This window comes from Antechinus flavipes, chromosome 3 (genome assembly GCF_016432865.1).
Source record: "Antechinus flavipes isolate AdamAnt ecotype Samford, QLD, Australia chromosome 3, AdamAnt_v2, whole genome shotgun sequence".
Taxonomy (NCBI): domain Eukaryota; kingdom Metazoa; phylum Chordata; class Mammalia; order Dasyuromorphia; family Dasyuridae; genus Antechinus; species Antechinus flavipes.
The window spans coordinates 619,792,377-619,806,870 of NC_067400.1; the positions used below are offsets into that span (position 1 = coordinate 619,792,377).

At 37.3% G+C, this 14,494-nt stretch overlaps 1 protein-coding gene across 1 annotated transcript in view; it reads left to right on the top strand.

The window, feature by feature from the left end:
• Window positions 1-14,494, top strand: part of LOC127557573 (uncharacterized) — a 50,759-nt gene that overhangs the window by 30,532 nt on the left and 5,733 nt on the right. Inside the window, 2 exon segments of the mRNA XM_051990883.1 lie at window positions 10,552-10,596; window positions 10,903-11,286. Of these exon segments, the coding sequence (XP_051846843.1) occupies window positions 10,552-10,596; window positions 10,903-11,286 (429 nt within the window).

The window sequence follows — 14,494 nt, forward strand, 5'->3', positions numbered from 1 at the left end:
ATTACTGACTGCCAGGACGCTTGCCAACTATGAAGACATTCTCTTCTCAGTGATAACCTTTTTTTATTTCTCTGCCAAGATTTCTCTATTTCCCTACCAGGACTTTGCCACTGAGAAAGTCTGCCTTCCTAGCAAAGCTGACTACTCAGTGACAATAAAATTCCCTTTTTTGCCACTAATATTTCGGGTTCATGAATTCTTTCACGTTGGACCTTCATCGACCAAAAGGGGGATTCCCACAATGCTTTACACTGCCACTAACCACATCATAACCATTGCCTAGGTTTCCTCATCTGTAAAATGACCTGGAGAAGGAAATGGCAATCCACTGCAGTATCCCTGTCAAGAAAACCCTAAATAGGGTCATGAGAAGTCAGATACAACAAAAAAGTAACAAGAAGTGGGGGAAAAGTTTGGGAGTTTGATATGTCCATTCTTTCATCATAAAATCACACATCATAGATTGAGAGGTGGAGAGAGTCTCAGAATTCATCTGGACTAGCCTCCTCATTTTACAGAAGAGCATGAGGGCTAGAAATGTGAAGTGATTAAGGTTGTGCAGGTCAAAAGTGGAGTTTGAATTCAGAGTCATTGATTCCTAAAGTGATGTTTTTCCATCTTCGTGCTGACTTTATTTTCCATCAAGGTTGGCTTCTGTTCTAGCAATTAAGCCTACTGATGGTAAGAGTCAGCCTATTCCACATTTGAACAACACCAATTGCTAAGAGTTTTTTTTTTCCTTTTATGGAATAAAAATTTGACTCAATGAAACTTAGCCTGCTATGAAACTTGTTCTTAATTCTGTGCCATTGGATCAAACAGGATAAGTTAATCTCATCCATTAAAATCTTTATCCATCTATCTATGAGCATGTCCTATAAATGCTGCATTTTCTTTCTCACTTGCATTTTTAAATGGATAAACCACCTTCCCCTCTAACTGGTCTCTAAGCATTCTCTGTGACCTGGAATTCTCTTTCTCCTTTACTCTGACTGTTGATTTTCCTAGCTTACTTTAACTGCCAATTATAATTCCACCTTTTACTAGAAGCCTCCCCCAACCTGTTTTCACTCTAGTGTCTTCTCTCTGCTAATTATTTCCTGTTTATCCTGTATAAAGCTTGCTTTATATATATTTATTTGCTTGTTAGAGGACAGGGATTGTCTTGTACCTCTTTTTGCATCCCCACTGCTTAACAAATTGCCCTGAATCAAGTAGATGCTTAATAAATGCTGGTTGAGTTGAATAGAATTGAAATGCTATCTGATTCCCTTCTACCTTGCTGATCAGAACTCTTGCTTTCTTCCAGTCTCCTCCCAACTTCGATCTATAAACTATTTGTATTTTCAGGTTCTGAAAAATATCTTTTCAGAGAATGGAAGCCAAATAGAATTGAGATCTTCAGTCTAGCCTAGTACATTCAGTACTAATGTCCATTGTATATGGTAGCTTTCAGAAAATGTTATTTCCCTGATTACCTCTTTTAATTATGTAGATTTTTGCATTTGCTTTGATGGAGATCATAATCACCATTCCTGCTTTTTATACTTCATCTTAAGTTTGACATATTCTGCTAATTACCCTTTATTTTGACCTTCTATCTGGCTTTATGTTTCCAGTATTTTTTGCAAACAACATATCATTAGATTTTGTTTTTAATTCATTCTTCTATCCTCTACATTTTATGGGTTAGTTCAACCCATTTACATTCACAGTCATGATTGCTAATCATATCTTTCCATTCATCCTGTTTTCTTATAATTATCCTTCTCTTTTTCCCTGTGTTTCCCATTCAATACTGCTTTATTTCTGGCCACTTTTTTCCTTAATCACTTTTCCTTTTATACTCTTACCTTTCTTTAACCTTCTTTCTTTTTTACTTCCTTGATGGTTAAGATGAATTTCTATATGCAGCTGTGTATGTATGTGTATTTTCCCCTCCTTGGATAAGTTCAGATGAGATTGCATTCCAAATGCTGTCTGCTCTTCCCTTGCCTCCATTCTCCTCTCTATTATATAAACTCTTCCTTGCATACCCCATTTATTTGAGATAATTTCCCCATTCTTCCTCTTCTTTCCTCCTTTGATACATCCCTTTTTCTTACCCTTTCATTCTGCTTTTGAGTTGATCCTAACATAATAGAATCACTTTTAGGCTTCCAAGTAAACTCCAAGGTTTCTAGTGAAAAAAAAAGTTTTGAGGAATTACAAGAATAATTTAATATAGGAATGTAACTTTGTTCAGATTATGATTTCTTCCTCATGTTTACCTTTTTATGCTTTTCTTGAGTCTTACATGTGAATGTCAAATTTTCTCTTAAGCTCTGATCTTTTCATTAGGAATGCTAGAAAGTCCTCTACATCATTAAATTTTAATTGCAAGAGTATACTCACTTTTTCTGGGTATAATATCCTTGGTTGTAATCTTTGCTTCTTTTTCTTCTGTAATATCATATTGCAGACCCTCTACTCTTTTAAAGTGATAGCTGCTAAATATTGTGTGATCCCCACTGTAGATTCATAGTACTTTAATTCTTTCTGGATGCTTTTAGTATTTTCTCTTTGACATGGGAGTTCTGGATTTCAGCCATAATATTCCTGAGAGTTTTCATTTGGGGATTTCTCTTAGCAAGTGACTGGTGAAGTCTTTCAATTTCTAATTTGCCCTGTGGTTCTAAGACAGATGGACAGCTTTTCTTTTTGATTTCTTGAAACATGATATTCAGGTTCTTTTTTGTTCATGATTTTCAATTAGTCCAGTGATTCATAAATTATCTTTCTTCAATCAATTTTCCAAATCAGTCTTTTTTCCTTTGTGATATTTTACATTTTTTCACATTTTTTCAGTTTTTGATTTTATTTTTTCTTGATAACTCATAATCATTAGCTTCCACTTGATCAGTTTTAATTTTTAAAAAGGGATTTTCTTCAGTCAGGTTTTGTGCCTCTTTTACAAACTGATAATTCTCTTTTGATAATTTTCTGGCATAGCTCATTTCTTTTCTCATTTTTCCCTACTGCTTTTATTTCAATTAAAAAAAAAACATTTTTTGCTCTTTTTAAAACCTTTTTCTTTAAATCTTCTAACAATTCTTTGTGTTGAAAGTGCATTTTTCCCTTTGAGACTTTTTTTGTTGATGTTTTCAAATCATTGCTTTCTGCATTTGTGTCATACTTCTTGTCATCATAGTTGCTTAAAATTGTCAGGGAATTGTATTTTCTTTTTGTTTGCTTTTCTAGTCTACTTGTTTTAGACTTTATTTTACACAGAGACACCCTCGCTTTTTATTTAGGAGGGAGGAAAGAAGAATTTCTGTCTTTTTCTGCTGATTTTACAATTTAATCTAAAAGCCTGTGTAAATTTTCTGTGTTTCTGTGGTATAATTTGGGGAAGAGGTCTATTCCTTGCCCTCCTGGAATGTACTCTGCAAGTTCCTGATCTGGTTTGTATATGTGGATTTGTATGTTATTGAGTTTCATTAGCCTGCTATTGGATTTAGTCTCTAATCAATCACTGGAAGGCCTCACAGGTGTACAGTGATTGAACTGCTGGCTCTCTTTGGGTTTTGGTCTCCTACCCTAATTTATTCTACTGTGGGCTTATGTGTAGGACTAATGGTTAGAACTGAGTCTCCTCTCCGTTACGTTTCTGGTTTGTTACTTAGTCCTTGCAGGACTCTGGAACTGTGATCCAGGTCTAGTTAATAGCTGACTGAACTGCCACATGGCACCCATTCTGTTGCTAGTGTCAGTGTTCCCTGGGATAGCATTTTGCCAAGATGCTTCCTTCCCTGGTATTAATTCCCCTTTCTGTTTCTGGAAATTCTGTAAACCATATCATTGATCCTACTACTAATGACATGCTTCTGTACTTCCCCCTTGATCAGCCCCCAAGCCAATGTTTGTAGACTTTCCTATCATCTTAAACTGCCCTGAGGCTAGAAGAAATGACTCATTGCGCTTTTTTTTTTTTGACTTCCCTTATCAAAATTCAGTCTGGAACATTTTCTATGTTGGGGAGAATTTAGGGCAATGCTTGACCATCTTGACCCTGACTCCAGGGGATGAAGTTTTTGCCACAAACTTAACATGAAACCATGGCCATGTAGTGTTGGGGCACTTTGTTAATAATACAAATAGGGAATTCACTATTTTACCCAAAATAGGGAAGTGGGGAAATTCCTGGCTAATCTTAATTATAATTTACTTCTTCAAAAGGAAGTGACTGTGGGAAATGATATTTTTTACTTGATTCTTACCTCATAAAGAGGAAATGATGGCTAAAATAAAAATGATAGGAACTTGGGGAAAAGGGAACCTTTCATCTTTAAATCTATGATGCAAAACAAGAGAAAAGTTGAACACAATATAATAGGAACCCTAGATTTCAGGAAACTGGTTCTCAAAAACTTCAGTCAGAGCATCGGTAGAATTTCATGGGCTAAAAGTTGGCCCAGAAAAAATGGGCAGTTCTACAAAATGAAGCGGGGAGGAAGAAAAACTAAAAATGATTGAAATTAAGTGATGTAGGAACATAAAGAACTCATTTATTACTTATTTAAAATTTTTTTAAAGACCACAATTACTTTTGAATACTATTATGTGCCAAATAATGTTATTTGATTTTCACAGTAACCCTGTGATAGATTTTATAATTATCCTTATTTTATAATCTAGGAAACAGAGGTTCATAGAGGCTAAATTACTTACCCAAGGTCACATAGTTGGAAGGTTGGATTTGAACTCAGGTTTTCCTGACTTCAGGCTTAATAATCTGTCTATTATGCTACCTAAACACGTTTTATGAGGATAATTTTTTCAGAGCTCAAAACTTCATATAAATGGTAGATTTTTAAAAGACAAGCTTATAACATAGGTGGGGGGGGAAGAGGGGAGAGAGGGAGAAAGAGAGACAGAGAGACAGAGATAGAGACAGAGAGACAGAGAAAGAGATACACAGAAAGATACAGACACAGAGAGACAGAGAGAGGAGCTGAATAAAGGTATCTGTCTTTTAACCTTAATTTTCCTCTTTGCAACTCACATCCATGGTATTGGTTCTGATCTCTGGAATCAAACAAAACAGATTTTTTTCCATCCATTACATAACATTTTTATATATTTGAAAAAGGCTGTCATACTCCTTGGAAATTACCTTTTACTTCAGATTAAAAATTTCCCATTCCTTCAAATATTTTTCATATGATATGTTACGATTCAGTCTGCTCACTATCCTTCTTGCTCTTTGGACATCCTCCAGCTTGTATAGATGGATTTTAAAAACATGGTGCTCAGAACCAGATGTAGTCCTAACGAGGATATAGCCCAGGAGGAATTTCCTTGCCTTTATAATCCTGGAAGGTATGTCTCTATTAATGAAACACAAGTTTTCATTAGCATTGTTGGACCACGCTCCTCCCTACAGTCTCTTACGATCAATCAAAATCTCTGGATTTCAATTGCAGGATGATCTAGTTTCCCCTCCATGTTGTACCCACAAAGTCTATTTCTTGAAGTATAAAACTTTACATTTCCCTACATTTGAATAGCCAGAGGGGATTCTAGTACCATCTTCTGGGATTGTCTCTGGATGCTCATGGTATGGACCTCACCCAGTTCCAACTAGAACGAGTTGTTTAAACTCTCCACACCTTACTGATGCAGTGCGCCCATAATTCCCCTCTCCACATTCTGAGGAGGCTTTTCTGGTTCATTTTTAGAAGCTGTTCTTTTGATTTATGTCTGTGCTGCCCGATGCCATTGCACTGCTGGTGACGTGATGACTGCTGCAACATGTTCCATCAGAAACTGCTGTGGAAACCTGTGTCCCCAAGAGGCTACTCACCCGTTCTGACACCTGCAGCCCGATGCCCAGGGGACCGTGGCCATGAGGGCGGCGACGTGGGACTCGTGACTAAATCATTGCTCTGCCCTTAGTTAGCCCTGAATAATAAAACCTGTTCTGACCCAGCATTGCATCACTGTGGGGCATTCACCCAAACCCTGTGTGAAATTTGCATGATGACTAAATGTCATATTGTTAGATTCAGGGCAATGGTCAAGTCTGGGGATTATTTTAGGGCCAAACTGTTTCATGCAGTGTGCTTGATATCACGCCCAGCTTGTCACCCATCAGTCTGAAGAGCATGTGATTAATGACTGAGAAAAGGTCACCATCAGTAAAAGTTCAACAGCGCCAATGGATCCGTGGCAGATCCTGTGAGAAACACACGAGAGATATTTTCTATGTTGACATTAAACCATTAACAACTAGTCCTTGAACATGGCCCCCAAATCAGTTAAGTATAGATACCCACTCATACCTCCCCCCACCTGCACACTGCAGACAGGTACACACACATAATATACATAATATACACATACATACATCTAAAATGATGTGAATATGGCTGACATATAATAAAGATTTCTCTTGAGTGAATTTTTTAAAGTTTAACTTTGAGATGAATACTTATTATTCTTATTTTTTCCAATAAATTTCCCTCCTGATAATTATGCTTGTGTATATTTCTTATGTCCTATCCCTGCTAACTTTACTTCTACCACTTAACTTTCATTGTTATTACATCTCCCAGCTAAGCCCCCTTCCTCCCCCCGCTCTATGGATCCTTACCTTATTTTCTCCCCTACCTTTTCCCTCTCTTTTTATCCCATTCCTATTAGTCCACACACTTTATTCGACTCCTCTTATCTAAATATCTTTCTATAGCCCACTTTATCCTATGTTACCCTCTCTCTTCCTCTTTATCCCTTTCCAATTAATCTACACATGTCCATTTTAATTCAATATTATATTTAATTTTGCTGAATATATTATTTTTGCTGCAACTCTAGTTCTTTTGATTGGCAATATACAGTGTTCTAGAACCTGTGGTCTTTTATTGTAGCCACTAATAAATCCCATGCAATTCTAATTGTGGCTCCAGCATATTTAAATTATTGTTGTTGCTGCTTGTTAAAAAAATCTCTTTGACCTGGGGTTTTTGAAATTCAGCAATTATATTCCTCTATATCTACCTTATAGAATCTCTTTGAGGTGAGTATCAGTGGATTTTTTTCCTATTTTTACTTTCCCCTCTTGTTCTATCACTTTAAGACAATTTTCTTTATTTCTTGAATTATTGTGTCAAGGTTATTTTTCTGGTCATAGCTTTCAGGTAGTCTAATTATTCTTATGTTTTCTTGATTTATTCTCTAGAGCTCTCTTTTTTATAAGATGTTTAATATTCACTCCTATTTTTCCATTATTTATGTTTTGTTTCTTCATATTATTATTTTTTGGTCTTTTACAATATCATTGTTTTTTCCTTGCCCAATTTTAATTTTCAAAGAGTCATTTTCTTCTTTAAGACTCTGGATCTCTTTATTTAGTTGGTTGACTTTCTTTTCATAATCTTTTTGGTTTTAGTGGGTCTTTTTTTCTTTTCCTCCTTCCCTTTCTCCCTCCCTTCCTCCGTCCCTTCCTTTCTCTCTGTCTCTCTCTGTCTCTGTCTCTGTCTTTCTCTTTCTTTCCTTCTTTGTTTTTTGTTTTTCCTCAGTTTCTCAAATTTTATTTTTAATGTCTTTTTTGAGTTCTTCTATCAATTCTTTTTGGGCAGATAATCATTTAATGTTATTCTTTGGGTAGAAGAGGCTTTTTTAAATTTCCGTATCCTCCTCTGAAGATGAACCAAGTCTTCTCTATTCCCACAGTAACTCTCTATGGTTTTTTTCTCCTCTTGCCTCATTTTAAAAAAATAAAAACTTATTAGTATAATCATCTCTAGTCCTGGGAGGGGAGGAAAGGTATCTCTGACTTTGCTTCAGTTCTTCCTTCTGATTTAAAACTCCAAACCAGGGACTCTATCCTTCTCTAAGTGCTTGCAGCCAGCAGCTATTCTGCTCTTCTGTTTTCATTCATAAGGTGTGCAGGTTGCTTCTCTCCCAGGGCTGCATCCAACAGAATAGCTGGGCCTGATGTTCCTTATCACAGAGGTTCTCTCCATCTTCCCTAACTCAGAAACCAGACTTCCCATGTTGTCTGGGAATTGAAAGTGCTTATGGACTATCTCCTATCTCCTAATGGATCTAGTCCCAACCTTCCCCTCTTGCTATTTCAGCAGAACTAGTCTGGAGATATTTATACTTCACACTGGTTAAACCTCAATCTTGGGGTCTTTTTTTGTATCTTCTCTGATTATCCTTAGAGGACCCCTGTTCTGCCCCTGTTGGATTTGTTTTCAAAGATCTACGTATGATTCAATTTTGTTTTGTTTGTGGGGGAAATCTAGAGCGTTTGAAATATTCTGACATACTCTGCCATCTTCCCAGAATCCTCCTATCCAGATATGATGATTTTAAAAGACAAAAGGACTCATTTTACATATTAGATCTTCATAAACTTAAAAAAAGATTCTTACATCAAATTTAGATAAAAATACAACAGAAAGTGATATATAAAAACTAAAATTCTCTGAAGTTTCAAGTTTGGAGAATAAAATTGAAGAAATTGTACTAAATCATATTGAGTCTTGTTATTGGCAGATTTTAGCAGAATTGTTTAGGAATTTCTATAAGTTATTTGGAACTAGAGAAGAAAAGACTTCTTTAGAACTGTTTTGAAAATGAGATCTGTTCCAGAATGTCCAAGAGAAGATTTTCAAGGGACTACATGACTACATGGGACATATGAGACTCAAGAAAAGATGAAATGATTAAATAGACCTTAAGAGTGGATTATTAGTCAGTGTTGTAAAATTACCCACACATATAACTTGTAAATAAAAAGCTATGAAATTTTAAAAAAAGAGTGGGTTATTAGGATAGAAGGAGACTTGATGTTATTTAATATTGGTAATCATTCTTATGTTGTTTTGAGCTTTTGTTTCATGGTGTTTATGTTGAGCACCGGCGGTGAAGTCAGGATAACTTGAGTTAAAATTTGATCTCAGACACTTAATACTTCCTAACTTAATACTTTGCTTAACCCCAATTGCCTCAGCCAAAAAAAGAAAGAAAGAAAGAAAAATGAATGTTGGAAACTATAAGTATATCTGGAAAAAGAAAATGCTATTGAAGGGGGAAAAGAGAAATTGGCATGCATTGCTTAATAAATTGAGAAGCTCAGAATCTTTATTTCTTCAGTTATTTCAGATTCCACTCACCACAAGGATAACTCTCAGATTTAATCTTAGTGACCAAAAATTTGGTGGTACCCTTGACAGTAGATCAAAGTGAGCTAATTTGGACCAAAGAATAAAATCAATTTTGCCTATGTTGAATTTGAAATGTTTATGAGGCATCCAATTTGAGATATCAAAAAGATGGTTGTTGATGTCGCCTGGAGTTCATGAGAAAAGTTAGGGCTAATTTTATAGATATGGAATCATCTGCAAAGAGATGATCATTTGAACTCTTTAACAAGTTGAACTGATGAGGTTACTAAGCAAGACAATTTAGAGGAAGAAGAGAAGAAGACTCAGGGTCTTGATGAGTCTAGATGAGAATGTAGAGAAAAAAGCTGAGGAGGAAGGGGAAGAATTATCCAGAAGAAAGTAGCTGACAGCATCAGAGCTTGAGGAAGGCCAGGAAGGGTAAAGATTGACTAGAGGACACTTGATTATGCAATTTAGAGTTGATTATTAACTTTGGAGACAACAGTTTTAAAGGGAAAGTCATGGGAACAGTTATCCACATTAATCTTGCCCCTCCTAGAAGAACAGCATCAGTCTTTCAGGGTCGAGTCTTTCACTGGAAGACCCAGCTAGATTTGCAGTAAAACACAGACTCCTTGAGAAGGGCCTTCATATCATCAATGCCTATGAAAGGATCTATGGATTTATGGGTTTTCAATATAGATCCTATGTCCCTGAATTAGGAGATCAGACCTAGCTAAGGGACTCCTGAGCTTGCTTCTCCCAGCTTCGACACTCCATGTTCTAGGGTCCCATTTAGCTTCCCACAGCTCTGACATTTTTTACCCCCCCTTTGCCCCAGCTCAAATCTCAATCTCCTCATGGGGCTGATTTCCAGACCCTGGACTGAGACAGGTCTGTCTCTGTTGCCCAGGGCTATTTGACGCCAACAGTGGTTTCAGATTTATGCATGGGACTTTCACTTCTCCTTCCTCTTCCTCTTCTTTTCATGGGGTGACTCTGGGTGGAGAAGTGCTCTCCACTTCATTTGTTTCTCTCTCCATCCATCTGACTGCCCCCCCAAAACACACAGAGCTCCACCCCTTCTCGTCTCTTTTCCTTCCCTCTCTTCCATTTACACTGGACCACTGTCCACTGACCACCCCCACTGGTGGGGGTGGGTCAAAATCTAAGATGGGCTGGAGTTTGAGCAACTCGCCTGGAAGGGAGTGAAAGTTCCTGTGTGGGGCCCAACCCCTGCTCATTTAATGCATCATTTCCCAGGCCTGTGAGCCTTGGGCTTTTTCTCCTTACAACTTCTGCTTTGTTCATGAACTTGGGGCTGATCAAACAGAAGAAGCCATGGGTCCCGGGGAATGAAAATTCGTAGATAAGAGCTGTACCTTTCCTGGTTCAGACATGCTGCTGCTGCTGCTACTGCTGCTGCTGCTGTCCTTGGGGGGTGAGTGGGAAAAGGGCAAGAATGAGGATGGGCAAGGATGCCCTCAGGGGCTTGCCTTGAAGCCAGAAGCCTCTTAACACTGGTTGTGGGACTTTAGGCTAAGTCACAGAAATCTCTCCTGGTCTCTGTTTCCTTATTGATCTAAAATGGGACTAGATTGAAGTCTCTCTTAAGAGCCTTCTCACACTAGCATTCTTTGGGCTGGGTTCTCTGAAAGCTGTGATACCTAATGCTAATAGTAATAATAATTATTGTCATCATTATTAACTGCTTAGTGTTGTGGTCTATATGTCTCTCTGTCCGCAGGGTCCCAGTCCCAAAAAGAAGGATATGAAATGTGGGTGTCACCATCAGAGACGACAGTTCAGGAAGGGCTCTGCATCTATATTTCCTGCAACTTCAGATACTCTGATTCCTGGTTTGGATTTGGTACCATTTTTGGCTACTGGTACAGGAAAAGGCGCCACCCTTCTTATAAAGATGTCATTGTGGCCACAAATGACCAAAAAAAGGCCGTGGAAAAGAATGCTGAGGGAAGATTCCACCTAGTCGGGGATATCACGAAAAACAATTGCTCCCTGAGCATCACAGATGTTCAGAAAAAGGACAATGGACAATACTTCTTTCGTATAGAGAATTGGGGCGATGGATTCAGTTACCTAAATTATGAAGTCAATCTGAAAGTGAAAGGTAGGGACCTCTGGGAAAGGGAAGGGACTCTGGACACAGAAAAGCGGGAGGAGGAATGGGCTCCATGTCCCAAGGGAAAAACAGTCCCTTTGGCCAAGTGGGAGGTGATTCAAGTGGACAAAGACTGGGGAGAGCTTAGAGCCTATGGAAGAAGAAGTGGACCTACTCTGGGCTTCTCTTTGTGAAGAAACCAGTCTTCAGGTGGGGTTAAGTGAGTCAGTCTGTTGGGCATTGGCAATCCACTCAGACATCCTGGGTTAAGGATTTTGAAGAGCTCTAAAGAGAGGACTTTAACAATATTTGAGGGACAGTTTCTTAATCATCACCAATTGGGAGCCATAAAATGGGCTCTTCTCTGTGGAGAAACAGGACTACAGGCAGGAAAGAATGGCTCAGAACCTAGACAGGTAGGAGATCCTTGAGGAAGGAGGAATTGTGGTGGGGTCTACTAAAGTGACAGGGTCCTGAGGGGAGTATACTAATAACTTTTTAACAACTTGACTCCAAATTTTTATTTTTGTGAATATTTTATTTTCCCTATTTGCATGTAAAAAACAATTTTAACATTCATTAATTATTTTTGCATTTAAAATTCTCTCCCTTTTCCCATCCTGAGATGGCAAATAATTTTAATAGGTGATATATATACGTGTACTCATGAAAAACGTATTTACACGTTGGACTCTGAATTTTTAAAAAATGCATGACATTTAAATTCTGAGTATAATAAGAAAATTAGCAGTTTTTACATTAAAAGATTGGAGAACTTGGAATATGATATTCCTAAAAGCAAAAGAGTTAGGATCACCTACCCAGCAAAACTAAGTATAATCCTTCAGGGGGGAAATGTATATTCAATGGAATAGAGGATTTTCAAATATTCCTGATGAAAAGACTAGAACTGAATAGAAAAACTGACTTTCAAATGCAAGACTCAAAGGAAACACAAAAAGGTAAACAGGAAAGGGAGGTCATAAGGGATTCAATAAGATTTAACTGTTTTAAACTGTTCATCTTCCTACATGGGAACATGATACTTTTAACTCATAAAAACATTTTCATTAATAGGGCAGTTAGGGATATATACTGATACAAGGCACAAATGTGAGTTGACTATGAAGGGATGATATCTAAAAAATAAAATTAAGGAGTGAGAGAGTGGAATGCCTTGGGAGAAAGGAAAAGAGAGGCACAAAAGGGGATTATCTCACATAAAAGAGGCAAGAGAAAGCTTTTATAGCGGATGGCAAAATGGAGAAAGTGCCGAGTAGGGAGTGAGTGAACTTTGTTTTCATTTGAATTGGGGAATAATATACATATACACAATTGGGAATAGAAATCTATTTTCCCCTATGAGAAAGTTGAAGGGGAAGGGAATAAGAGAAGGGAGGTGGTGAATACAAGGAAGGGCAGTTGTGGGGAAATGGTAATCAGAAACAAAACACTTTTGAGAAAGACCAGCATGAAAAAAGAGAGAGAATTGTATAAAAGGGGGAGGGCAAATAGAATGGAGAGAAATACATTTGGCAATCAAAACTTTTTTTAAAAAAATAACTTTTTATTGACAGAACCTATGCCAGGGTAATTTTTTACAGCATTATCCCTTGCACTCACTTCTGTCCCGATTTTTCCCCTCCCTCCCTCCACCCCCTCCCCCAGATGGCAAGCAGTCCTTTACATTTTAAATAGGTTATAGTATATCCTAGATACAATATATGTGTGCAGAACCGAACAGTTTTCTTGTTGCACAGGGAGAATTGGATTCAGAAGATATAAATAACCCGGGAAGAAAAACAAAAATGCAAGCAGTTTATATTCATTTCCCAGTGTTCTTTCTTTGGATGCAGCTGCTTCTGTCCATCTTTTTTTTTATTTTTATTTAATAATTACTTCATATTGACAGAATCCATGCCAGGGTAATTTTTTTTTACAACATTATCCTTTGCACTCGTTTCTGTTCCAATTTTTCCCCTCCCTCCGTCCACCCCCTCCCCTAGATGGCAAGCAGTTCTTTATATATTGGATATGTTGCAGTATATCCTTAACAACAATGCAGAAAAACAAAAATGCAGATAGTTCACATTCGTTTCCCAGTGTTCTTTCTTTGGATGTAGCTGCTTTTGTCCGTCATTAATCAATTGAAACTCAGTTAGGTCTCTTTGTCAAAGAAATCCACTTCCATCAAAATATGTCCTCATACAATATCGTTGTCGAAGGGTATAATGATCTCCTGGTTCTGCTCATTTCACTCAGCATCAGTTCATGTAAGTCTCGCCAGTCCTCTCTGTATTCATCCTGCTGGTCATTTCTTACAGAACAATAATATTCCATAACATTCATATACCACAATTTACCCAGCCATTCTCCAATTGATGGGCATCCATTCATTTTCCAGTTTTTAGCCACTACAAACAGGGCTGCCACAAACATTTTGGCACATACAGGTCCCTTTCCCTTCTTTAGTATCTCTTTGGGGTATAAGCCCAGTAGAAACACTGCTGGATCAAAGGGTATGCACAGTTTGATAACTGTTTGAGCATAGTTCCAAAAGCAATCAAAACTTGAAAAAGAATTTGAAGCAAGTTTCTTTGATAAAGGCCTCATTTCTCAAACATATGGAGAACAGTCAATTTTATAAAAATAGGAGCCATTCCCCCATTGGTAAATGATTAAGAAATATGTATAGTTTTCTGATGAAGTAATCGAAGTTATCTAGAAGATAGATGAGAAAGTGCTCTAAATTGCTATTGATTAGAGGAATGCAAATCAAAACAATACTGAGGTGTTACTTCATATTATTAGATTAATTAACAGGAGTGGAAAGGCCAAGAAAAAAGTCTGAAAAGGAATGGCAAATGTTGGAAGGGTTGTGAGAAAAATTATATATTAATACATTGTTGGTGGAGTTATGAACTCATTCAACCATTCTTTAGAGCAATTTGCAACTATGATCAAAGGGCTATAAAATTGTATATACTCTTTGACTTAGTTGTGCCATTACTGAGTCTGTATCCAGAAAGAGATTTTTTTAAAAAAGGAAAAGGACCTATATGTACAGAAATATTTATAGCAGCTCTTTTCTGGTGTCAGGGAACTGGAAATTGGGAGGATCCCCATTAATTGGGGAATGGCCATTTTAAAAAATATGATTGAGATGGAATAGTATAATAATAAGCAGGATGTTCCCAGAAGAACCTGGAAAGACTTA